Source organism: Grammomys surdaster, unplaced genomic scaffold (genome assembly GCF_004785775.1).
Source record: "Grammomys surdaster isolate TR1022 unplaced genomic scaffold, NIH_TR_1.0 472, whole genome shotgun sequence".
Classification (NCBI taxonomy): Eukaryota; Metazoa; Chordata; class Mammalia; order Rodentia; family Muridae; genus Grammomys; species Grammomys surdaster.
In genome coordinates this window covers 643,347-670,886 of record NW_021604891.1, presented here as the reverse complement: position 1 = coordinate 670,886, position 27,540 = coordinate 643,347, and the positions used below count along the sequence as shown (strand labels likewise).

At 40.5% G+C, this 27,540-nt stretch overlaps 1 protein-coding gene across 3 annotated transcripts in view; it reads right to left on the bottom strand.

The window, feature by feature from the left end:
- Nrg4 (neuregulin 4) overlaps positions 1 to 27,540 on the bottom strand; it is a 62,812-nt gene that overhangs the window by 17,646 nt on the left and 17,626 nt on the right. For all 3 annotated transcript variants that reach the window (XM_028781562.1, XM_028781563.1, XM_028781564.1), the window contains exon 4: positions 3,518 to 3,664. In XM_028781562.1, coding sequence (XP_028637395.1) covers positions 3,518 to 3,664 — 147 coding nt within the window. The remainder of the gene's footprint in view (positions 1 to 3,517; positions 3,665 to 27,540) is intronic.

Genomic DNA, 27,540 nt, shown 5'->3' with positions numbered 1-27,540 from the left:
TCTGTGCATATTAAATATACTTACTTTATATCATGGTTTGATTGTCCCCACAAACAAACACTTTGAATATCTGATTCTACTCTCAGTTTGCAGCATAAAATTTGGAGAATGAATTTAAGTCACTGCAAGGTCATGGTTATTCCAGCCAAATCTAGATTATCAGGGCTAATATTACATAAGGTAGTTCAATAAACAGTCAACATCGAATGAACATTCTACTTCCAAGTCAGCAGTGCAGTGAATGATGAACAGATTAGTCAGCTGACCTCCCCCTCGGTACACTATTTTGGAAGACATGCTTGGTATCAGAAGAGTTCATTATCTGGCTTCCTGAAGATCTGTGCACTTAGAGCATTTGTTCTCTTTCTCTGTGTCAGTAAGTAATCTTATACTGTGAGATGCCTCTTCAGGTAAAGAATGCCAGTGCCTTCTTTACGATCTGGTTTGTGCTCGTTTCTGTCAATCAGTCTGGACTACTTGATACTCTTAACCTTTCCCAGTAGACATTAGAAATACTATGGGCTCAGGATACCGAGCTACTTAACATTTGTGATTAGAGGTTTTTCTTTTCTCTTTGTCTTTGTGTTTTGAGGCAGGCTCCCTCTAAGTAGTAGAGGCTAGCCTTGGGCCACTGGCTCATGTCTGATACTCCCGGCTTAGAAGTTCTTTTTCCATGAGCACCATTCTTATCTGTTCCTCCATTCCTTGTACCTACATACCTATACTTTCTGTGTATAGGCTTTTGAGACTTCTTTTTTAGGAAAGGATTCCCCTGATAGACAAGCTTGCCTGGAACTCACAGCAATCCTCCTGTGTCAGCCTCCCAAGTGTTAGGATTACAGGTGTAAGCCTGGGCCAAAAGTTATCATGTAGAATGGTATAGAGCACTTCAGAGTAGAATTTTCTTCCTTGTGCACAGGGTATCACTCTATAAATCAGGCTGGCCTGAAATTTACTATGTAACCCAGGTTGGCCTTAAACTTATAACATTCCTCCTTTCTCAGACTTTCCAGAGCTGGAATTACAAACATAAACCACTACACCTAGCTTAGATCACAATATTTCTGAGTTCTGCTTCCAGTCTATAGAGCAACGGTATTTTGCTCTTTTATGAAAATTTTATCACTCCGTGGCACTCAGTACATTTGGGATATACCACTTCCTTTACAAATTCAAAGGTTAGTAAAGGAATTCAGTTGCAGACAACTGTACCTACATTAAAGTTCTACCGATTTAAAAAACAAAACAAAAACCGCAAGCCACTCTTAGCTACTCCCAGTGGAATACTAGATTCTCTTGTGGAATACTAGAGTTCTTTAGTCACTATGTGACACCTGCTTCTGGTTTTTCTACTCAGCACATGGAGGAGCTGCATTTACTATAGCTCTTTGTAACTGAGTAGGTCTGTGAAAGGAATGTCAGAGTATCTGCGTCACTTCCGGGACAGAGGAAGTGTCAGAGTATCTGCGTCACTTCTGGGACAGATCATCTTGAGTGCAAGGCACTCTAGAGCTTTTTTCCCTGCGCTTGTGATGGCCGCTTTGTAGCCTGATGGCGTGCTAACCCATAAGGATTATATATTACGAATAAGAAAGCTTTTGTTTTTAAGTGATTTAACTATTAAGGCTGCATCACTCATTCTGCAGGGCCCACATGGCCCGATTACCACTCAAGGGCCCAACATTTCAAACATCATTAACACAGGGCTTTGGGGAAGTTGATTCTAATGAAATCTGAAGAACAAATTCAAGCCATAGTAAGTCAGTTGATAGTTACTACAGTCAAACCTAGATTGTCAGAGGACTTACTACACAGACTAGCCCAATCAATAGAAGATAAAAATCTATTTCCAACTAATATAAATAATGAGAAGTTAGAATTAGCTAAGCTGAGCTTTTTCTTAGCATATTTTACTGGAAGACATACATAGAGGAATAGAATAAGAGACCGTTATTCAGTTTTTCCAAAATGTTTTAGAGTGAAGATAAACCAAGATGGCTCATTTAATACTTCATAATATACTACCCTAAACTCAGTAGATTAAAATTTTATTTCTCATGGTTCTACTGGTTGACAGTTGAGCTTTTTTTTTTTTTTTTTTTTAAACCTGGGTGTCCTCTGTGTAATTGCAGGTGACCAGGAGATAATACAAGCCAACTAAAGGTTCAAACGAGCAGGTTGTCTAGGGTATCCATTCAAATGGCTAGCAGTTGCTGCAAGCTGGGTGTCCAGCTGGACCTGCTTGGTTTCTCTGCTTAGGTTTGTTACAGGATACTCCCTGGTTCGAAGATGGAACTTTTAGTCCATTTAAAGTCTGTGTTCTTAAATGTAGCATTTACACAATCATAGTAATCATAGTGCCTATCTAAAGAAATAAACTATTTCTTATCACAGTTCAACAGCTTGAACTCAGAACCTCATGCCTGCCGGACAAGCACACTATCGCTGAACTACACAGCCCAGCCAGCACAAAACTCTAACCCTTGCTGCCTGAGTAGCAGGGTCACACCAAGATGGCACATGCGGACGGCAGATCACATGGGAATGGCAGATCACATGGGAAGCAAGGTCACACTAAGACTGCACATGCGAATAGAAGATCCCATGGGAACCACAGTCTGGTGTAATTCTGCAGCGTTCTGATGCAAAAATTATGAGATAACATCTACCAAATGACACCTTGAGATAAAATATACAACATCTTTTAAAAAAGCAAAGTCCCTCCAAATTTTAAACAGGGTTATGAGATATTATTTTATTCACATCTTATTCTTGGAATCTTAACTTCTCAACCCAACTTGGTTTATGGTGACTGTTGGCTCCATTTTCCCAATCATATGAGAGAAACCAGTGCACACATAATACTGATTAATACAAATAACCACTAAACTTAATTCCATATTCTCTTTTCAAAAACTTTTTTTCCCCAAAACACTGAAGATCAATCAAAAGGAATCAATAAAAGTGATCTTTGATAGATAGCCTTGTAACATGTAAACTTGCCTTTGGTTTCTCTTAGGAGTTACCAGTTTCTCCAATTTAACTCTGTTTCTTTATCTGTCTCTCTAGATTTAAACAGCCCATGAATTTAGGGGATGTTTCTACCTTGTTGGCTGCTATGTTTATCATGCCTAGCACATGGTAAGGCAGACACCAGCCGGGCACCTTAAGCTTCTAAAGCACTGGGTGATCACTTTGCTTTACATATTCAAAACTTACTAAGAAACATCTCACCCAAATACTCAAGTGACTTCAGCACGGTACTGTAGTGAGCGTGGGTCCACCTAGCTCAGAGGTTATCAAGGCAAATGACTCCGACGGTGACAAAGACCGAGATAAAACTGCCTAAGCTGCTTTTAAAGCGACTTATTAGTTTATAACAAAACTGTATTAGAGAGATAACGCCAGCTATAAAACAGAATCTGCAGAAACACTAGAAGCAAAGAGCCTGTTACTTAGAGGCTGCTGCTTGTGCCCTGCTTTCCTCTTTCCGATGGTCCATTTCCACTTCAGTTACCTGCACAGGAAGCAGAGCGCCGCGATGGCAAGAGTGACCAGGACTGCCAGGGCCACGAAAGCTGCCGACAGGTTACTTTTGCTTTGGATGCTGGAGCTTGGGAGAAAAATCTCTTCGCAACGAGCGCCTGTATAATTTTCAATGCACCTACAGGATAAAAGTTTAGATAAAGATCACACACTGATGTGGACAATATACGGTCTCCGGCTGGAAGGAAGGGAAAGGCCTCTGCTTTTCAGACTGTGAATGAGGCGTAGGCATGCCCGATGCGGTGCGCTTAGAGCCACGGCTACAGACAAATGCATTACTTTACACTTGCCTCCTTCCTTTTACCGTTCTTCAGCAGCTTAGAGTCTGGAGGGATTGGGTAGCACTCAGACTCCACATTTGGACAGTGTTGATGCCTTCTGGGTTTGACTTCTCTGCCTGCCAACTTTTGTAGATGGGTCTTGCAATGTTGTTTCTCTAGTTGTCCTCAACCCCCTGGCTCCAGTGATCCTCCTGCCTCAGCTTTTCAAGTAGCTGGGACTGCAGGTACATGCCACCAAAGGCTTAAAGTTTACATTTCCAGGGGTGTAACTGTTCATATATAACTCAATTTCATCTACAACTTATTTTATTATATTTTGTATAGATGTATGGATGATTGCAACTTTTTCTCAAATTTACTGTTTCTTCTAAACCCTGAGTTATTTGATATCTTCCCTACTGGTTCAAAAATACCTTCTTGAACTTAAGTCAACTTTGCTAACCACATTTCTTCAGAGATAACATGAAACTGCAAAGAGTAACACAAGAAGCAGTCTTTGATATGGCCAGTTAGCCGGTTTTTCCATGTTTACATGTTCAAATGATTACTGCACATTAACAAGAATTACGCTCTTTGGAGCCCCATCCATTTAAAACACAGTAGAATTTAAAATAAAAAAAAATATTTCAGCTGGAAATGTTGGCACGCATCTGTAGTCCTTGCACTTGGGAAGCTGAGGCAGGAGGATCGACTCAAATTCAAGGCCAGCCTGGGATACGTGATGAGTTTTAGGCCAGCCCATACTGGAGTGTGAAACTCTATTTCAAAACAAGTTTTTCTTTTTAATATGAGCATTTGTTTAGAAAGTAACACCAGAAGTTATGTAGGAAATTCACAATGTATATATAGTAACAATGCTACATTAAAATGAGTATGTATGCACACAGATACATACTTTAAGGTATTTTTTTTAACAAAAAAGAACCCCATAAAGGTTGATTTTAGAAAACTAGTTTCATCTTCCTTTCTTTTCAGAGTAGGTGGGCATTTAGACATCTATTCTCTCTGCTGCCCACACTGTGCTACTGAGGACAACAGGCCTAGAGGACTAGCTCTGAGCTAATAATAACTGGTTTAACAACTAACCCTATAGGATAACTATGGCCTACCTGTACATAGGAAGAGAACAGTTCAGCACAGAGAGTGAATTTTACTGACCAAAGAATAGAAGTTTTATAATCCTAGTGCCACCCGATGAAGGCAGGAGGTTACTGCTGTTGGCTTTGTCCGGGCTTCAGACAATACAGTCTTTCTCTCAAACTACTGTGAAGATTGGTTTGTGGCGACAAGGGAAGGCAGCCTCAGGACAGGATACAAAACACCATGTGAAAGATATTTTAGGAAAAACTATAATTACTTACAGTATAAACATTAAAATATTATTTTCTCTTTGGGGCTAGAGAGAAGGGTCAGTGGTTAAGAGCACTGGTTGCTCTTCCAGAGGACCTGGGTTCAATTCTCAGTACCCACATGGAGGCTCACAACCATCTGTAATTACAGCCCTTTTTTTTGGTCTCTGAAGGCACCAGGCATACATGGAGTGCAGGGACAGATGCAGACAAATCAATTATACACATAAAATAAATAAACAAATAAAACATGAAAGGACTATTATTCCTATAGACTCAATTAAGTACACACGAGAAGGAAAAAAAGATAAGTGAAAGTTCATTTTGTTCTCTAGTTTCATTCCTACTGCCCAGGACTGACAGACAGACAAAGACACAGACAGCACATGCGCGCACACACACACACACACACACACAGACAAATGAACATACACATATACACACACACTTTCAGAATACAGCTTTATAAACTATGGTTTATAACCTTCTATGAGGTCACAGAGGTCACAGAGCTTAGCCTGTGGGGTTATGGAAAATTTGGCAACAGTAAAAGATATCAGAACATACAAAGTCCCAAACACAGTTCTCAGTTAAACTGATTCCACGGTGATTCTGCCGAGCTCATTTCCCTTCAGGACAGCGTGACTCTGCAAGCTTCTTCCTGAACACACACTTTACACTGCACATGTAGTCACACACAACCCTGACAGATGCTACCTGTTACGCCTCTGCTCAGATTTAAGACCAGTGTGCATTGTAAACTGCAGTGTTTTTACTAGGCATGCGAAGTTTTCTATTATAAAAACACAATGGTTTAATTACGGGAAACAAAGGCTTTGATATATTCCTCTTGTCATTACTTAGCATGAAAGCATCAAAACAGTACATCTTTGGATTATATTGTCAGAACATTTGAATTTAAAATTGCTATTTAAGTTGCTAACTTTTAAATAAAAAAAATAACTAAATGAATTTTGTCTTGGCGTGAGGGCAGAATTCCTAGTAGTTTCTGAAATGGGCCTAATACGCTTCTGCTGCTCTAAGCTATGTATCACGGTGAAGGAGGATCATAAAATACCCGTCAGCCTTGAAAAGTGCTGGAGATGCTTCCTGGCATTCAGTATCAAGTATGTAAATTTGCTTTTATCACTAACAAACATAACTTATATCATCAACAAAGAACTAAACTATTGTAGCAAAGAATTGTTTTAAAAATAAATGTTCTTGTAATTATCAGCAAATTCTTGGCATGTATCCCAATTTTATCCACGTATATATCCGGGGTCAGGGAGAGGTTTCTTAGGTGAAAAGGGTGGAGGGTGGGAGCAGTTGATAAGTCCCCTCGAAGGAAACCCAGAGGGCCTGTCACACAGCACAAAACAAACACAGGAAAGGCAGCTTTCCACAAGATAACCCTGCTTTGAATTCAGTTCCAAGAGTTGTTCTAGATGCATAAAAATACAAATAAAAACTCTCTCACAATTTCCTTAAGATTACTTTTGTATTTAAATAGAATCCAATTACCATGTATGCCTTACAGAGGTGGGTTTTTTGTTTGTTTGTTTTTGTTTTAGAAAATTTTAGCCACTGAAAGAAAGCCCTGTGTAGTCCAGGAACGGTGTGTGTGCAGCTCAGTGCTCAGGTCAGGATTGAAGCAAACAGAAAAAGGCACAAGAGAGAAACGATCAGCTGAGTTCTCTATCATCCACGTCTGGGAAAAAGTAACATACTGGTGGATATTTTAAGCAAAATAACATCAAAAAATGTTGTTATTCTTCACCTCATTAAATCTGAACTCGGAGAAAAGAACAGACACATTGTACTGCTTGGCTAACCTACAAGTGAATTTTGTTTTTCCGGATATTTAGCATATAAATAAGGGGATACTGCCTATCCAGTGCTGTACATAAGGAGCCTGCTCTGAAAGCTCTGTCTAACTTATAAAAATGTTATGGCTTCAGCTGTAACACAAGTGTTGTTTCAAGCAAACGTAAGTCAAGGACGGTAGAGTGGAGACAGCAGCCGTGGAGTAGCACTAGCGTGAGCTGAAGGTCAAGTGTCATAGCGGCATTTGCACAGAGCTAAGCAGCCTCTGTCTTTATGTAAGTAACTCTTGCTAAAGTATTCCTGGCCTTCACTTCTGTACAGGCTGTCAATTCCCAAAAGGTTGTGTCATCTAATTTGATGAACGCCAAGTGCTAACACACTTTCCTGGAACTGATGATTAATGCCAGAATGTGTATAGTTGCCCAGTGACGTGAGAATCTTCCAAACACAGAATCCATTTTACAGTGGTTTTCTAGATGCACCAAAGAGTTTCACCAGAGGCATCGAAGCTGTGTTTAGTGCACTGGACATGAGAAAAGTTCATCTGATTTTGTATTCAGGGAAAGTTGCTATGATACTGAAGGCCTTCAGCGAGAGTAAAGGAACCAAACTTTTACTTGTGAGACTGAGATAGGAGGATTACTATGAGTTCAAGACTAGGCTGGGATATTTGGGGTGACCCCCTTTAAAAGCCAGGCTAGGGTATTTGGGGTGACTCCCTTTAAAAGCCATGCTGGGATATTTGAGGTGACTCCCTTTAAAAGCAAAACAAACACAAGGCACAAGAACCAGGAAGTTGTAAATCCTAAACAGATGTGGCTGTGTTCCAAAATATGAACACTGGACTTTAGGCAAGAAAAAACTAGATATATACTGTCATAAGTACCTGTCATATGTCCTGACCTTGCTGTGGACCACGTAAGCTTTACGACATGAAGCCAAAGTAATCACCCCTGCCTTAGTTCTTTCGCTTAGTTATTTTCATAATTGAGCAAGACATCTGTCAGTGTCATAAGACAGCAGGATGCTGCCCAGGTGAGAGAGGAATGTGAGTAATCTCTTTTCAAAAGTCAAGGCCAGACTCCAGGTAAGAAACTAGGAGTATGGTGGCCAATAAAAATGCTACTTTTACACTTCCCAGAAACGAGACACAAGAACTGAACTACAAAAGAATCACTAACAACAACAACAAACCCCCCACCCAACCCTCAACTCCAATATCTTTCCACTTGGACTGAGCTACCCTGAAAGGAAGAATCCTAACACTGTGACCCCAGAGCTGATCCAACTTCATGAACCCCATATGACAATCAAAGTTCAGCCTAAAACTCATTTAAAAAAAAAATGAGAACAAACCAAAACTAAAACCGTTACAAGAGTTCAAGAAAATACACTTACATGGTTTGGATCCACTTAGTCTGAGGCTATCTGATATACAGACACACGCCAAAATCCTGTCAAATGTAACAGATGTGTATAGGCCAAGAACTCAGAGATGACTGGCTAGCAACCTTTGCCACTTTCATTACCTGGTGCCACAAAAGCATTAAAATCTACTAGGTTGATTATGCCTGGTGATATTTAGTCAATACCCACTCTGCCAAACCAGCTATTTATGCCTCATGTGTGACATTTGCACCCTTGAGGACTGATAATTATGAGTACTTCTAGGGGCTTAGCCAGATTATGTCTAGTGAAAAAGCAAATCTTGCAGTTCTTCCCGACTGACCTTGAGCAACTAACTCAATGTGGGGTGTGCTTCAGGGAGCAGCAACGCAGGCCACAAAGAGAATCATCCACGTTGCCGTCAGGAGAGTTACTGCTTACTGTGGTTTGTAAGATTCAGTGTAAGTGAATCACTGAAAATTTCAAATATCTGCTAAAAGTAGCTAAAGTTCACCAAAATACAGAAGTGCTGTGAGGTCACAATGAGTGAGTCGTAAGCTGTAAGCACAACCTTTGTCACTGAGTGTGCACAGGCCCGTCTGCCCCATGAGCACTCTGCGTGGAGGACCTACAGAACGCCCGAGAACCACAGAACGCACGGGGGCCCGAGACAAACCTCTGTGATTGTTAGTTTTCATAATGTTGTCTTTTTTTTTTTCCCTTCACAAACAAAATAATGTATTAAAGACTCATCCCCACCTTCTCCATTTTGCTTACCTCAAAAATATGATTAGGGAGAAGATTCTGAAAGTTACCCCCCTGACTACTTAAAAGGTTGGAAGATGAAATAAAACTAAAAATAAACAGTATGCATACCAGGTGCACATGCCTACAACAGCAGCATTCAGAACGGGGACGGGGGATACAGAGTTCAAGGGCTGGCCTGGAGATAGCTAAGGAGAAGGGTACCACTAGCGGCTCTTCCAGAGGACCCCAGTTAGATCCCCAGAACTCCCATGGCAGTTCACAACCACCTGTAAACTACAGTTCTAGGGGATCTGACGGCCTCTTCTGGCTTCCTCAGGTATGGTACATAGTATACAGACACATGAAATAAAGATAAATAAATCTAAAAAAAAATAGTTCAAGTGTGACCTCAGTTACACTCTGAAGTGCGAGGTCATCCTGGGCTACATGAGATTCAGTCTCAAACAAACAAATATATGTGTACTTTTCATCGCTTATATCTTAGAGACATATGTATATGTAGACATACATATGTAAAGTATATAGAATATTGCTGTTGCTTTTTCTTTTAAGTAATATTTTCAGTTATAAATAATACATAAGTGGGCCTTCCAACTTGAGAGATTTTCCCTGTTCAGGTCTTTTTTTTTCAGAAAGACTGGAGTAGCTAAGCCAGAGTTTTAAATGCACAGTATTAATGCTGGCATCTTACCTTCCTGGGCTGCAGGGAAAATTTCATGACCCAACTTGGAATAAGACAAAGAGAAGCCAGCAACAGTTCACTTCCTGACAAAAGAAGTTAAGCATTAGATCTATGCAAAAGTCGAAGCTGCTAGCATTCCTGTGTAGAAATTACGGCTTATAGATAATGAAACTCTTTTTGGCTGTACTCCGAAGGAGAGAGTGGATGAAAAAGACAGTTACCCAAGGGATAATCAAAATTCAGATGCCAACACGTAATTGTATAAACTCCATTATGCAGCAATCAGAAAGTAAGAGCAAGATCCACATTGCCTTTATCGGCCCTCAGCCTTCTGAAGAGCAGTGGGCTGAACCGAGTTGGCTCTAAAGGGTGATTTCAGCTCTTAGTATCGCAAGTCGGGAAGACAACCGTACCTGGAAACGTTAACAGAGCAAAGGGAGCTGGTGTGTACTCATTGTTTCTCTGCTACACTTGCACCATGAGAGAGGAGTCATCAGGCAAAGTCAGAGGGTCGGAAGATTCATGCTCTTTTGTTCTAAACACTGAGGTCGAGAGAGGTGCATCCGTTGTTTCTGCCGAGAACACTAACGAGGGAGTCTATAATCGGAAGGAAGGTTACTAAAATAAAAATCATTAACAAAATGCATAAACAGAGCAGCTGCTGGATGCATTTGCATTTGTTCTATTATAAGCACCGAGGCTGTTATTTCTGCTCCATAAAGGTGTTCTAAAGATCAGCCTAATTCCAGATGTTTAATAAAGCTTATGACATACTGTCAAAGATAAAAGCAAATGGGACTTAGTGGTCTTTAATATTAGACGCATTTTGGCTGTTTTCCTTGAAATACAGCCTTCTACTAAATTTAGAGGTGCAAAGGGCAAATCTTATCCATAAGGCATGCCAACAACTGACCTTAAAAAAACAAAAGCAAACAAACAAACCCCTAAAACTTAACATTTTCTGTGGTTAATAAAGTGAGCCACAAAATTCTGAAATTCCCTTTAAAAAAGACTTTGGTAACACATAGGGTGGTGTGGTGATTTGAGTAAGAATGGCCCCTTCTAAGCTCCTATATTCGAATGCTTGATCATCAGGAAGGAGTGGCCTTGTTGGAGGTAGTGTGCCACTGAGGGTGGACTTTGAAGTTTCAAAAGCCCAATGCAGGCCCAATGTCTCTCCAGTGTCTCTTTCTCTTCCTGTTGCCTGTTCATGTGAATACAGCCCTCTTAGCTACTTCTCTAGCCTCAGGCCTGCCTGTGTGATGCCGTGCTTCCTACCATGCTGCTAATGGACTAAAACCTCCGAAACCAGAAGCAAGCTTCAATTAACTGCCTTCTTTTATAAGAGTTGTCATGGTCACAGTGTCTCTTCACAGCAATAGAACATTGACTAAGTCAGATGGGGTCCAGGAATGCTGTGTCAAAACAACAATCTACAACTTAACAAGATGATGTCCCAAATACAGCAATACTGTAGACGTAGGTTTCTTTCATCTTATTTTTGTATAACTAGTCTTCCACAGATTATATGTTTGCTCTTCTAAACCCCATTTCCTAAACAGAACTCAGACTGTAGAATCACCCAGCAAATGGTTTCTAACCTGCCCAAAAGTACTGTTGCTATTGCTGCAGATGGGAAACGGTGCTCAGATGAAGTCACAAGAGCAGGAAGCCACTCTGGGTGAGTCTTGTGTTCACATGAGCCACCTACTGTTTGCCAGAGTCTTGGTGAAATCAGAGCTCATTAAGTCACTGTGGGTAACTGTTCCACCAGATAATGCTTTGCCAAGTTAAGCGCCAATCACAAAGCTGAATGCAGTGTACTTGTTGGCTCTGAGGTGATCTTTGGACAAGTCACAAGGCTGAGAGGAAAGCAGGGCAGCCCACAGGGCCTCACCCAGCTAGTGGTGCAGGTATAGATGAAGACAAACCTCTCCTTCACTCTGGTTGGAAGTTCTACTTGACTGCCTTTGTGTTTAAATGGCCAAGTGGACCAAGATGCCAAAGGCTACAAGGCTCCTGTGTAGATTGCTTTTCAGAGAAAGACTTTGATATCATCCACAAAACAGGTTCCCAGACACAAGGAAAACATATCCTTCTGGTTATCCAACTCCATAGAGACCTGTCCTTTCACCTTTGAGCTACTTTACAACTCTGTAAACCACAAACCTTAGGAGAACAGAGATGTGCTCTGCTTGGTATGCGACAACAGATTGCTATGTGCACCACATCAACTTCGTGTCTATTCATATGTGTGCACAGTATTGAATTTTCCTCTCAGTCAGTTACAACATCTTTTGGTCTCCTTGTAAATAAGCAGTTTTCCAGATACACTTCTAAGCATCTTCTCCCAGTTCTCAGAGGCGAATCCACGGGAGCAGAGCTTCAGGTTGGCCGGCTCCCTCTCCCTCATATTCTGGGCTGCACATGCTCTATCATTTATTTCATGGGTTTCATTGTTGGTGGTTGTAGCCCACTTGGGTTTAACACTTTACTTCCCATTGGTAAGATCATGGATGAAGGCCCTGGCTCAACTATCCAAACATTTAAGCTGACGGCTGACACTCAAGATTAGCTTCATTGGGGGGGTGGGAGGAGAAAGAGAAACAGAGAGAGAGAGAGAGAGAGAGAGAGAGAGGGAGAGGGAGAGGGAGAGGGAGAGGGAGAGGGAGAGGGAGAGGGAGAGGGAGAGGGAGAGGATGACATGGGGATAAAGTATCTATTCACAGAGGAGATTCTTAGAGTATAAAATCAAATTCAAGGAACTCCATGCTGCCTGACGTCTACACTGAACAGCCCTAAAAGTTCATTGTAGAACATTAAGAAATATACCTAATATTCTAATATTTTAACTATTAATGAATTTAAGAAAAGTATTATTATCAAAACCAAGAAACATTTAAAGAACTCAGGTTATATTAATAGATCTTTGTTAGAATACTGGCTGCTAGCCGGGCAGTGGTGGCGCATGCCTTTAATCCCAGCACTTGAAAGGCAGAGGCAGGCGGATTTCTGAGTTTGAGAGTTCGAGGCTAGCCTGGTCTACAGAGTGAGTTCCAGGACAGCCAGGGCTACACAGAGAAACCCTGTCTGGAAAAAAAAGAAAAGAAAAGAAAAGAAAAGAAAGGAAAGGAAAGGAAAGGAAAGGAAAGGAAAGGAAAAGAAAGGAAAAGAAAGGAAAAGAAAGGAAAAGAAAGGAAAAGAAAAGAAAAGAAGAATACTGGCTGTTCTTCCAGAGGCCCTGAGCCTATTTCCCAGCAAGCACACGCTGGCTCAGGACCATCTAGAACAGGGATCTCACACCCTCTTCTGGCATGCAGGTGTACATGCAGACAGAGTACTCTTACATTAAAAAAAAAAAAAAAAGCTTAATTTTGACTTAATAAGAACAGATTGTCTTTTCTCTAAGAATATTGAGTACAATATGTATACATTTTATTTGACCTAGGCCTATTTTCCCTAAACTTATATGAGTTCACTGTTCAAATAAGTTATTAATTCTTACATATTGTTAAAAAATTTAAGAATGTTGGTGGGCGGTGGTGGTACATGCCTTTAATCACAGCACCTGGGAGGCAGGGGTAGATGGATCTCTACAAGTTCGAGGCCAGCCTGATCTACATAGCAGTTCTAGGACAATCAAGGCTACACAGAAAAACTCTGTCTCAAAAAACAAAACCAAACCCCAAATTTAAGAATGTAAAACTGTTCAACTAAATCTTTATTTTGAAGCTTTACTTAAACCATAGTTATTTTATATCATTTACGCTTTATAATAGAATCTTAAAAGGTATCTTTAAAATCTGAACGAATTAAATGGATTTTAAATAAGGTAGGACCACTAAAACATTAATCACTAAGTTGATTTTGTACTTATGTTTCTGTTTCTTGCATAAGGAATTTGCATTATATTAATGAAGATTTTACTACTTTAGTGGGCTATATAAAGGATGTGTGCTGTACTAGGGTACTGAGGTACAGAGGTACTGAGGTACTGAGGTACTGAGCTCAGCAGTTAGGACCTGCTCAGCATACAGGATGCTCTGAGTTTTATCCCTAGCATCACTTAAGGGGAGGAGCAAAGTTAGAGTGAGCCCCACGTCTAAAAACAAAGCAGAAATAAAGGTCTCGGAAGACAGCTCAGAGTGTAAAGGTATTTGCTGCCAAGCCTGACGTCCTGAGCTCTGTTCCCAGAACCGGCATGATAGAAGCAGAGAAACAACTCTATAGTTGCCCTCTGACCTCCATACATAAGCTGTACCACACTCATATGTATGCATGAGTGCGCATGAGCAAACACACACACACACACCATAAAAATATTAAAATAGGTCTGGAGAGATGGCTCAGTGGTTAAGAGCACTGATTGCTCTTCCAGAGGTCCTGAGTTCAATTTCCAGCAACCACATGATGGCTCACAACCATCTGTAATGAGATCTGATGCCTTCTTCTGGTGTGTATGCAGACAGTTACACTGTACTCATAAAAATAAATATTTAAAAAAATAAATTAAAATGTAAAACGGATGTGTGTAGAGGCAGACTGTAAGGTGTGTGACATGTTTGTGGCTTGTCTACTGAACTGATCCTTACAGTTCCAGATGACCCTGGACCTAGTTTTCCTTGTGAAACAGAAATCAGTTACTTGGTCAGAAGCTGTGGCTGACGCAAGCAAGGAGACTGTACTAAGAACAACAGAGACGCACACGAGTGCATGCACTTCTGTTTTTAAAGAAAAGTAGTTTTGTTTGAAAGTAGCAGTTCTCAGCTTTTTTTTTTTTTTTAACCTCAAAGCCAAAGGTAATGGCCTTACATGGGTTCAGAACTGCTGGTATTAGAAACAGAAACATAATGAAAAATATTGATTCGTTTGAAATACAAATGATGGATATACAAATGATACCTCAGCATTACTGAGTAAGCGACTGTTGCCTGGGGTTAACCAAGGTGCTTGTTAGACTAGGAAAAGACTTGTTTTGGAATTTCATTTTCTTATCATATTTGGTTCTTGGTTCTCAGTACTCTGCTGGCTGGGCTTTCAAGGCAGATGAAACAAACACTGCTCTTTCCTGGACCAGCCCAGGAAGCAGTGACTCAGCATCTGCCCAGGATGTGCTTCTGTGCTTGATGCTGAATTTTACATCTTGGATTATTTATGGGAAGAAAAATATTAACTCAAAAAGAAAGAGGAAGAGGAGGAAGAGGCAGGGACCAAGGTTCTTTATAACTACCCTTTCTACTTTCATTTCATTTTATATTTATTTATTTGTTTGTTTGTTTGTTTGTTTATTTATTTTTCCAGACAGGGTTTCTCTGTATAGCCCTGGCTGTCCTGGAACTCACTATGTATACCAGGTTGGCCTCGAACTTAGAAATCCACCTGCCTCTGTCTCCCAAGTACTGAGATTAAAGGCATGTGCCACCATTGCCAGGCTCTACTTTCATTTTAAATGCTGTTGTTTCTCAAGGAAAGAGACAGCCGAGGACCCTTTCTCAGCCACCATGATGCTATAACCAAACGGCTCAATCTCTCCAATAAGTTTTTAATTTTACTTTCCCCAAATTGAATCTTGAATACAGAAAAAAACCCTCAAAAATATCATTTATACTCAAAAAGGATACTTCAAAATCACTGTTGTCTACATTATAAAAATAGACACAGTAGTTTGAATAGGCGCTCCTGTCATTTGCGTTAGAGAACAGAGGTGGCAGTTAGCATAGGAAGCACTGTTGCTTACATTAGAGGAATAAAGACAGCAGTTAGAATAGAACCCATCACACTAAAATCTCTAGATGCTCCTGGAGGTTTCTCAACATATTTGACTCCATATGTTGTGTGTTTGCTTGTTTGCTTTAAGAGGAGATTCATGTCTTTCTTGAACAATTAGGCTAGCATGATTCTCTTATCTCTGCCTCCTGAGTTGCTATGGTCACAAGCATGTAGCAGCAAACCCAGTCACCGTAAAAGGTTTTAAATACAGACCCCAACTCATATGAAGTAGTTATAGAATACACTCCAGTAAAGAATTTTGTCCTTCTCCATTGTGATATTATTGACTATAGGAGAAAATTAACTAGAGCTATTATCTGCCATATAAAAGACTCTTGTTTCCCTTCTTGTGCATGGTGTGTATGTGGGTGTGTTCATGTGTTATGTGTAGGCACGTGTATGCACATGTGTACACAGGACAGAGAGTGGTTTGGGGTGCTTTTCTTCAATCACTGTCGATCGTATTTTCTGAACCTGGAGGAGGTCAACAGTTAGACTAGAGAGATGGAACAGTGTGTTCCCGGATCCTTCTCTCTCTGACTCCAGCAGTAGGAGTACAAACACCTGGCTTTTTAGCTGGGTACTGAGAATTAGAAAAGGCAGGAAAGTGCACAGCAAGCATTCTACTCTCAGAGACACAGTTTCTGTTTTAATTTGATGTTGGGCAAAGGCTCCGAGGCACGTAGGAAATAAATGACAAGTACGGCTTAATTCTTCAAAGAATAGATTCTTGGGAACTAGATTCTAAGATGATGGGTATTTATAGAACATTCACTCAGAACCAAAGGCCTGAGTCAGGATTTCCCAACATCCACTGCACTTCAGAAGACAACACAGGAAAGCAGATTGGTAACCCTCAAATCACGAGGAGCACGGGACTGTTTGAACTATGGAGGGACAATTGTTACAAATACTTGCTTAGATTACTATCATATTTTAATGCAATGTTCTTTTTATATTAAAAAAACCTCTTCAGAAGATATTTATATACTACAAAAATCCAGTAAACATTGTTTTTTATAAACTAGAACTAAATATTTGAATCACTTGATTTTTGTTTTTACTTGTGAGTCCTACATCTCACCAAGCCTACTCAGTACAAATGGCTTGGTCCCTGGCTTACAGGCCCTGAAGAATGTCCTTGCCCACCTGGCCAAGCACCTCAGGAAATTGGATGATTCCAAGTCAAGAGGAATTGGCTTAAACATCCATACTATTCATGAAATCTGGGGGATAGTTTCTTAGGCGTGGTTTCCTGTCCTCAGACAGCCAAGAGGCCTGGGAAACTTTATTCCAAGACTCTTATGAAATTTCTCAGAACATAGTGAGTGTTGCAACTTTCATAGACTCATTGCTGAATGGCTAAGACTTGTAAGAACAAACTCATGATGGTATCGACATACTTCATCACTTATACAAGCACTTCTATGACCAGAACAACTGAGCAGCACAGCACAGGCTGTAAATCCCACCTACTCAACAGGCTTGATCAAGATCACAAGTTCAAGGTCAGCCTGACCTGGGCAAATTGTTGAAAACTTGTTTCAAAATAAATAAAAAGGTCTTTTTAAAATTGAAAAACATTTAAAAAAAAAAAGAAATCACACACACAAACGAAAGGTCTGGGTTAGAGAGACAGCTCTGCAGTTGAAGTGCACTGGCAGCTCTTGTAGAGGACCCAGGATCCATTGCCAGCATCCACGTGGTGGCTCACAACCATCCATAACTCCAGTTTCAGGGAGCATGACATGCACGAGGCGTATATACATTTTTACAGACAAAACACTCACATAAAGCTAAAAAAGAACCCACTAAAATAAATATTTTAAAAAGCCCTTTTAAACATGCAAAAATTAAACATTAGAAACCCAAATTACCTAATTCAGTGGTTCTCAATCTTCCTAATGTTGTAACCCTTTACAATTTTTGACGTCATGGTGAACCCCAGCCATAAAATTATTTTTGTTGCTACTTCATAACTGTAATTTTCTACTGTTTTGAATTGTGATGTAAATGTGTTTTATGATGGTCTTAGGTCCCTGTGAAAGGGTCATTCAACCCCAAAGGTGTCGTGACCAACATGTTGAGAACTGCTGACCTATCAGTGAATGGGATGATGAACGGAACAGATAATTCTCAAAAGAAGATGCACAATCAGCCAATGAGAACTCAGCAAGTGTTCAACATCCTTAACCACCAGGGAAAAGCAAATTAGAGCTGCTTTGAGGCCCACCTCATCTTGATCAGAATGGCTACCACCAGACATCAAGAAAACAAATGATGACAAAGGCAAAGAGGATATGGAGAGAGAGACGTTCAGTGATGGCTAAATGTCACCTTGTGAAGCCACCACAGAAATCAGCAGTAGGGTCCTCAAGAAACTAAACACTGAGCTACTGTACACTCAGACACACCACTTCTGGACACATGCCTGAAGACACTGTATCTTACTACGAAGATACATGCATATCCATTCCATTGCTACTCACAGTAGCAAGGCAATAAAATCAGCCTAGCTGTCTATCAATAAATGGACAGACAAAACAAATGTAGGGCATATACACAATAGAATTTCGAGTGGTCACAAAGAAAAATGACATCTTGACATTTGCAGAAAAGTGAATGGAAGTGGAAATTATTATAGTAAACAACATACACCACATCCAGAAAGATAAATATCACAAGTGTTCTCTTATTTATATGTGTATGTCGATTAGCATGCATTTGTGTGTGTGCTCATGTGTGTCCGTGTGTGTGTGTATGTTTGTGTGTATGCTTGCATGCATGCACCCATGGGGTAGGGATCCTGAGAGAAGAGAATTCATGTAACAAGAAAGCAGAAGTGGGGCTAAGTGAAAGAAAAAGGAAACCAGCTGGAGGGGTCTAGGGAGCATAGGACACAGCAGTTCGAGGAGGAGCAACTGAGGACAAAGTATGACACACATGTGTGAGGAAGTGAGGATGGAACATAATTCTGCATGCCAACCTAAAATATTACTAATTTAAAAACATCAAGTTAAGCAAGGTGGTGGTGGTGCACATTTTTAATCCTAGGACATGGGAGGCTGAGGCAGGCAGATCTCTGTGAGTTTGAGGCCAGCCTGGTCTACACAGTGAGTTCCAGGACAGCCAGGGCAAACAGAGAGACCCTGTCTCGAAACAAAAAACAAAACAAAACAAAACAAAACAAAAACCTAGCAAGATAGTTCAGCTGATAAAGACACTGCTAGACCTGACAACCTAGTTAGTTCCAGAAACCTATGGGAAAAGGAGACAACTGACTTCCACCTGTTGGCTCTACACATGTGCCATGATGTGTGTGTGCAGGTGTGCACACACACACAAATGTAATTAAAGGGGATATCTCAGTAGTTGTGCACATATAAACAAGGTCTTAAGTTTAAGCTCAATCTCCAGCACTGAAAAAAATGAATAACTTTTGAGATTACTAAAATCAAGAACAAGATATTTATAAAAATTATGAAAGATTTTGGAATGTGTAAAAACTTAAAAAAAAAAATTACCGGGAGCCAGGCATGTGGCATCTATAGTCCTGGTATTTGGGAGACCTGGGGAGAAGCATCAAGAGAGTTTATCACTGGAGCCTGTGTCTCACAGGAAGTACCAGGTGTCCACAGTGGGCTGAGGGAGGTTCCGTGCGCTATTTCACAAGTCTATGATTTCAGACAATGTACAGTATTGAAAGGGACTCTTTCTTACAGAAATCCAAATAAATTTTATTTGTGAGACACAAGTGATTAGTGACCTGCAAATATTGACCAATTCTGAAAAAACCTAGTAAAAGAATCATACTTTTGAAGTTCACTTACCATCCTACATTTAATGACTAAGAATTGAAAATTAAAAATGCAAATTCTTCCAGAATTTCTATGGGTTAATTTTCTGCTATATATACACACTGCACCAGAGCAGTATAATAATCTCAAAAGTAAATTTCAAAAGGGATATCAAACAATAAAGCAATAAAAATTGTATCTTATGAAGAACCAACTGGTAGTCTGATAAAAATCCAGTGTGAATAGGCCCAACAAAGTTCACATCAGCCTTGATGAAATCTACAGGAGAGCTGGGGCCACCCCTTGCTTCTGCTCTCTGTTCACCTGCGGAACCTGTGCATTTAGGGAGTGATATTAAGTTACATGGTGGCATTTATATTTTAGGGTAATTGAAGATTTTCAGAGAGAAATTATATTATAAGGGAAAATCATTACCTAAAAAGAGACCAAAAGAAGGTATATTTCTGCTACTCCACAGCTGGTCTCTGAGAGCAGCCATCTATTTGGGGGGGGGGGGCTGGGAGGACTACCTGGAGTATGCACACTCCCAACTACAGTCCTGGTCTACATAGTAAACAAGTAAGTGAAGGAGAAAGAGAAATCGTCTGAAACAAGTTACTGACATCTGGTGTCTCACGGTCAGCTTGGGCCTGCCAATGAGATAAACTGTTTCAAAAACACAGGGTACACCAAGGTGCTCAATTGCATGAATGATTTAAGTAGGAAATGTCTTAGAAACAAATGATAAAACATACAAAGAGATAATATAAAGATTTCTTTGTTGTTGTTGCCAGAGCACAAATACTGAGATTATACATATTAATTACACACTCTACCAATGAGCTATGCCCCAGCCTAAGATGCAAGTTTTGATACACTAAACAAAATCCTCACTTAATTCTGAAATTTTATGTATAAAACTAGAATAAGTCACAAAGGTACAGAACATTTGAAAAAGTAATATATGCATAAAATAAATAAAGGCAAAATAATTATTCTACTTTCTATAATTTCTTTTAGTTTTAGACAGTCATGATTTTTTAAAGTATGTAGGAAGCTAAAAATATAACCAGATAGCTAAGAGGTTTGCCATAGTTTCTCCCTATTGTGTTAACAGCCCTTGGTTGGAGTTCAGAAACAATAGCTTGCTTTTTATCCAAGACAGTAAATTACAGTAAGTTCTTTCAAGCACACGGTGTTCCTGACAGGAATGCTGACACGATTAATTGTGGGACAGCCCAGCATGACTCTGGTTAGGCCGGAACAGCATTAGCCTGTGAGTGTGTCAGCAAAATTTGTCATATTGCTCTTTTCTTCTCTCCAAATAGAGGCAGATTTTGATGCCTCTATTTTTTTCTAGGGGAAGGTAGCTGTTTTAATGACATTATTTAAATATAAAGACTTAAACATATAATTTTATCACAAGTACTATTTGTCAAGGTCAAAATACCCCAACTTAAACTCTAGTTTAAAAGGCTAAATTTGTATTTAAATTTCCTGTATATTTCATTACATTTCCTGTTTGATTTATAACTATTTTAAACCAGTAAAATTCTGACTAAAGACACAAAATAAACTCTCCCATACCAATGCCAATAATTTTCAGTTTCATTGTTTAGACCTTAACTTATAGAAAAGGTCAATACATCACATATGTTGCATTTTAGTAGTTTTTAATGTCAAATTTGTTGTTTTATTAAATTTTTATGCCTCTTGTATGTGCTCTTTTTTTTATAATCTTAGTGTGTGTGTGCATGTGCATGTGTGTGTGTAGCTTCTATGCAGCTCCGGCTGGAAATCCTCCTGGCTCAGCCTTTAGAACACAGGATACATGGTTATCCCTGAAGTTGTCCTTAGCTACTTCCCATGAAATGAACAAGACCACAAGAGCCATGGTTGAAATTATACCTCAAATGGGCACTTGGGCATCTTAATGTAGCTCAAAGTTGATAGCTAACATATGGAAGACTTTTAGAATTAATTTGTTAAAGGAATTAACAATGAGTTGACTTATTGATACAGGATCTCATTGTGTGGCCCTGACTGACCTGGGCCTTGCTATGTAGAGCAAGGTAACCTTGAATTCACAAAGAGCCTGGCTCTGCCTCCTGAGTTCGGAGATGAAGGCTATTCTTGGTCTAATTTATAATTTTTTTCTTGAAAAAAATCGTAGGAATAAAAAGTATATAAAATGTTATCTGACTTTTATTGATTTATTAATACTTTTGCTTTTATACTATTTTAATGTTTTTTACTTTTATGTTCAAAATGCATTTAAGAGAATTTTGCTTCATACAGACCTATAGTTTAGAATGGACAAGAAGTATCTGTTGACAGTAGAACTAATTCCAGAACAAAAAACCTGAAAAGACCACCTGGGGAATCTCCTGAGAGGTTTTTATCCAAGAAATGGCCAGATTTCTAAAACCTCTAGACTTGAGAGAGAATAAAAAGGAAGCAGATTCCTGAAGATGACAAAAAACACTAACAGACCCAGAACAGTTAGAACTAACATTCTTTGCTGTAATCAAGTAAAGCAACCCAACAGGAGGAGAGACACACTCAGTGTGGACGCCAGGCACAACCCAACGGGAGGAGAGACACACTCAATGTGGACGCCAGGCACAACCCAACAGGAGCAGAAACACACTCAGTATGGATGCCAGGCACAATCCAAGGCACTTCCAAGCAGACAACAAAGTCCCCCCAAAGTCTCGTCCTTGCTCACCCATTCATTCACCTTGTATTTCTCTGTTGTCACCTGAGCCCAGTCTCCAGAGGGACTCAGGACATTCTAGAACAGAGACAACTGGGCCAGGTCTCACACTCCAGATCACACCCTCCGAGGCTGCATCACGTCTATGTGCTAACCTATGTTTAATTAATATTTAATAATGACAAAGGATTATCTTCCAAAGATCATATATGCATATAAAAGAGAACCTTGCGATGTAAAGAAAACAATCAAATTTCGCAAACCTAAACTCGGTGATGGTTAGCCAAGTCAACGGGACTAGGTTGAGAATTGCTTAGGAGACTGAAAAAGGTACACCTCCCAGTAAACCTGTGAGGGCATCCCGAGTATTAGGTAAGGGGAAGACACACCTGGAGTATGCTTGGCACCACCTGATAGGCTAGAAGGCCAAATGCAGTCAAAGGGGAAGCATGAGGATGTTTCTTTCTGCAGGCATCCTTTGTGTCCTGTCCATCATGGTGGGCCCTCTGCTCGCCTACTCTCACCTACAGTGAGGGACCAAGATGGCTAAAGCTGTGACAAGACAACTCCTCCTTTTAAACAGTTTTTCTTGGGCATTATATCATAAAAAATGATTTCAAAAACCTCTCAAATAATGCCCAACTATACTTATCCCAGTAAAGAGATATTGAACAATTGCTGAAAAAAAATTAGCCTTATGGAAAACTTTGTAGTTAACAGTATAGATAACTAAGGCTCTTGCTAATAAATCACTGCCATAAAAGGAGAGATATTTCATATCCTAGCTTGAAAAGTTCATATCCGTCCTTGAATCTGTACCAATGCAATACCTATAATACCTCACTTAAACATGTATATCTTAGAAAACAGTGCTCTTTATGATGGATTAGTGAAAAATTGGAAATACAGGGAAACAGCTACATGCCTGTTCTCATTATCCTTTGATTATTTTATCTAATCACAGAATCTGTCGCCAGCACAGGGCTACACTTCTCTGCCCCACGTCTCCGTGAGCTAATCATGGGACACGTAGGTTCCAGCCAACAGGATACTAGGAAAAGTGATACGTGTCCTTCAAAGGTTAGACCTTCTCCCTTTCCTCATTACACTGCCTGAAAGTTGTAATCCAAAGATTCTAAAATGTGTGTGAGAAATATCAGGAGAAGCAAAGCTGAGCAGAAGTCACAAAGAGGTCCATGGACTAGCGAGGCCAGTGGGCACCATTAAGAGTGCTTCCCAAGCCAGGTATGGTGGGGGCATGTGCCTTGATTCCCAGGTCAAAAGAGAGAGAGGGGGGAGGGGAAGAAAGAGGGGGAGAGAGAGAGAGAGAGAGAGAGACAGAGAGAGAGAGAGAGAGAGAGAGCACCAGAGATCTCTGTGGGTTTGAGGTCAGCCTGGTCTAAATAGTGAATTCTAGGCCAGCCAGAGCTATGTAGTATGTATGTATGTATGTATGTATGTATGTATGTATGTATGTATGTATCTTGTCTTAGATAGATAGAAAGATGATAGAAAGAAAGAAAGAAAGAAAGAAAGAAAGAAATAGATGACAGATGACAGAAATTGCAGCCCATTTTGACTTGCAGGAACTAAGTGTCTTGTTTGCAGGGATAGAAGCAGGGAGTGGAGAGACAGAGACGGCACGGATGTGCACGTGACTACAGGATGCAAAGGATGTGGATTCCCCCACCGAGGAGAGTCCTCCCCTGCTGCAGGCAGGCATGAGATGCCCAGTCTCCAGTAATGACCCTTGATAACATTTGTAAAGTGTAGTCACTGGGAAGTTACTTTCACTCCAGTAAGTGATCCCTCCCACCCCACTCCAGGCAAGAAGCTATGTAGATTCAATGAGACACACACAAGAAGAAGCCACAGAAGGAGGAAGGGGCCTTATTGAGAAGAAAGGCTCCAGGGGCTGAAGGGGAAAGGATGAGAGAGGAGAAAGGGGGATGAAAAACTAGTAAAATTCAACTGTCAAACAAAAATTTCAAAGAAAATGATTGATGTGGGAAAACATTACTATTCTGACACAAGGCCACAGAGGAAACAGCGATGATGCTGTGTAAGGCAGAGAGTAAGCAGGAGCCTCTTCCTTGCCGTGAACATAAAACTACCCTGGAAAAAAGCCTTTAAAGACACAAATAAAGCCTTTAATAAAAGGAAAGAGAGCAGGGGCAAATTCTATCGTAATTCCCAGGACTGATGACTTGTTAAGAATGGAGTAAGCATCGAGTCATCCCCAAGGCAACCGTTTAGTATCACAGAGGCATAAAAGGAAGCTGCTAAGGAGCTGCTCCAGAAGACACCAGGCACGTGCTCCCAGGTCCTCCCCTGGTGCAGGCAGGCATGAAGGAGATCCCCAATCCTCCAGACATGTGCTCCCAGGTCCTCCCCTGGTGCAGGCAGGCATGAGATGTCCAGTCTCCAGTAATGACCCGTGATAACATTTGTAAAGTGCTGTCTACCACAGAGGATTTTCAGAGACTTGGTGTCCAAGTTTTTCCTGGGAGCAGATCATGACCTCATTTCTGTCAGCATCATCTCAGGACTTTCAAAAGAAAAGCAGGTATTCAGTATGAACTGCATTGAATACACAGTAAAAAACACACTCCCATTTAGAGAAAGATTTACAGAAGCAAAACTATATGCCAGATAAGTACTGTACGAGCAGGCCTTTCTAAGACAGCTGTCTCAAGTCTGTTATACTTGCTCTATTCTGCACACCTTGACTAATACAAACAGGGTAGCCTCATCTGTTTCAAGATGAACGTGAATTACAGCAATTCTGAGTTATCCTGTCCTCTGTCAGGCTGGTAAAGTCCAAGCTAAGGAAATTTTCTGCTTGGTAATGAGACAGTTCCATATGTAAGTTGGTAGGGTCTAAGATGCCTTGTTAAACAATCGGACAATGTCTACCAGAATTACAAATACATATATCCCCTCCTGACAGGCCAGCTTCTTGAAATGTACTTGCATCTGTAAAATGAAAGGCTATCCGTGCCAGGCGGTGGTGGTGCACGCCTTTAATCCCAGCACTTGGGAGGCAGAGGCAGGCGGATTTCTGAGTTCGAGACCAGCCTGGTCTACAGAGTGAGTTCCAGGACAGCCAGGACTATATAGAGAAACCCTGTCTCGAAAAAACCAACCAAAAGAAAGAAAGAAAGAAAGAAAGAAAGAAAGAAAGAAAGAAAGAAAGAAAGAAAGAAGGAAGGAAGGAAGGAAGGAAAGAAAGGAGGAAAGAAAGAAAGAAAGAAAGAAAGAAAGGAGGAAAGAAAGAAAGAAAGGCAGAAAGAAAGAAAGAAAGAAGGAAGGAAGGAAAGAAAGAAAGAAAGAAAGAAAGAAAGAAAGAAAGAAAGAAAGAAGAAAGGAAGGCTATCTGTTCCATTTTGGCACTGTCTGCACAGAAATGACCTGAATTAACGCTATTCATGTTCGTGGGTATGCTCATTTAAAGAAACTGACTGCACTGCTGGTCCTTCAAGATTACCACATACACTGGGCCTGGTGGATGGGTTCGTGGGTAAAAGAGCCTGCCACCAAGTCTGACAACCTGAGTTTGATCCCTAGAACCTACATGGTGGAAGAAGAGAACCGACTCCCATAAGCTATGGGTGCCCTGTGGGATGCATCTCCTCATCTTCCATACACACACAAAATAAATGTTTCAAAAATCATATAGATAACCAAATACAGTTTATGATACTTGATGATGATGATAATTAGTTATTACTGGGTTCGGTATTTACTATTAATTACTATTGCTATATTGTATCATTGTAGAGCGCTGTCTACCCATGAAGTTTCCTATAAAGAAGTGAGCTTTGTTACACCAGCAGTGGGTTTGCAGACCCGTGTTTCATACAACACTTGAGCATAAGAAGCAGTGTTGAGCGACCTGTCTTGCACCACCTACGTTTGCGTGAGTACTTTATCACGTTGGCACAATGACAGAATGGCTTAACGTATTTATCAGAACACATCCCATCATTAAGTAACACAGGGCAGTGATAGGCAAGCATTTATGCTAGAAGCTTCTAAAGTTGTTCACACGGGAACAGAAAACAGACACATGACAGGAAAGTGAAGCTGTGTACAGTATACCTATCACTACTGTTCAATATTTTTTTTTTAGCACTGTGAACTTACTATCAAGGTTTTAAAATGCCAACAGCTTCTGGGACCTCCACTAAAGCAATGGGATGAGAGAGTTGATAAAGAACAATCATAGTCAGAGGAAACTGTGTCCTGAGACTTCTGCTCATTTCTCTGCCAGACACTGGTAGATCTCTGGACAAGCAAACCCTTTGTGTTTGAAACATATTTGTGTTCTGTATGTTACAGTGGGCATTGACTATGAGTAACGGCCACTCCATACTGCAAGATCCAAGGAACAAACCAGTGATGTCACTTTCAATCTGAATAAACAAATCTGTGGGCATCTGTGTTAACGTCTGGGAGATAGTATTGGACAGAGATAACGGAAAGTCTGTCTACATCTGGGAACACACAGAGACTAGAGATACGACTTTATCCCAAACGGTATCACATAGTATGATGTAAAAATTTCTAATATTATAAGATTACTACATCTGTTTTGAATCTGCTCAACACTGGGATGCTCCTTCACAGAGACATGGGTCTTCCCCAACCTCAGTTTACTATTGCCAGTGAACTGGTTTTTTTTGTTGTTTGTTGTTTTTGTTTTGTTTTTTCGAGACAGGGTTTCTCTGTGTAGCCCTGGCTGTCCTGGAACTCACTCTGTAGACCAGGCTGGCCTCGAACTCAGAAATCCTCCTGCCTCTGCCTCCCAAGTGCTGGGATTAAAGGCATGCACCACCACCACCCAGTGCCAGTGAACTGTTTTTTAACAGTTTGGGAGCACAATGATGACTATTCATAATATTTTGGGGAGGGGAGAGGGGTTGAGACAGAGTTTCTCTGTCTAGGCTTGGCTATCCTGGAACTCTTTCTGTAGATCAGGCTAGCCTTGAACTTAAAGATCCACCCACCTCTGCTTCTCAGAGTGCTGGGATCAAAGTTGTTCCCTTGTAGATACCAATTATCTGTGAAATCCCAGAGTGCCAGGCAGCAAGATGGCTCAGTGGTGAAAGGTGGTTGTCACCAAGACTGATGACCTACTTGATCCCAGGAACCTACAAGCTGGAAGGATAAAACTGGCTTCCACAAATTATCCTCTGATCTCCATCTGTGCTATGGCTCATGTGCAGGCATACACACAAACACACACATGTGCACACACACAAATTTAAGTCTAAGAAAAGTCTTAGAATATAAAATATTTTAACTCTGCTGATTTTGGGGCCATTGATATATATTCAAATATATTTATAAATATATTAAAATATATTTGAAGAAGCAATAGTATTATATACACATATACACACACACGCGCGCGCGC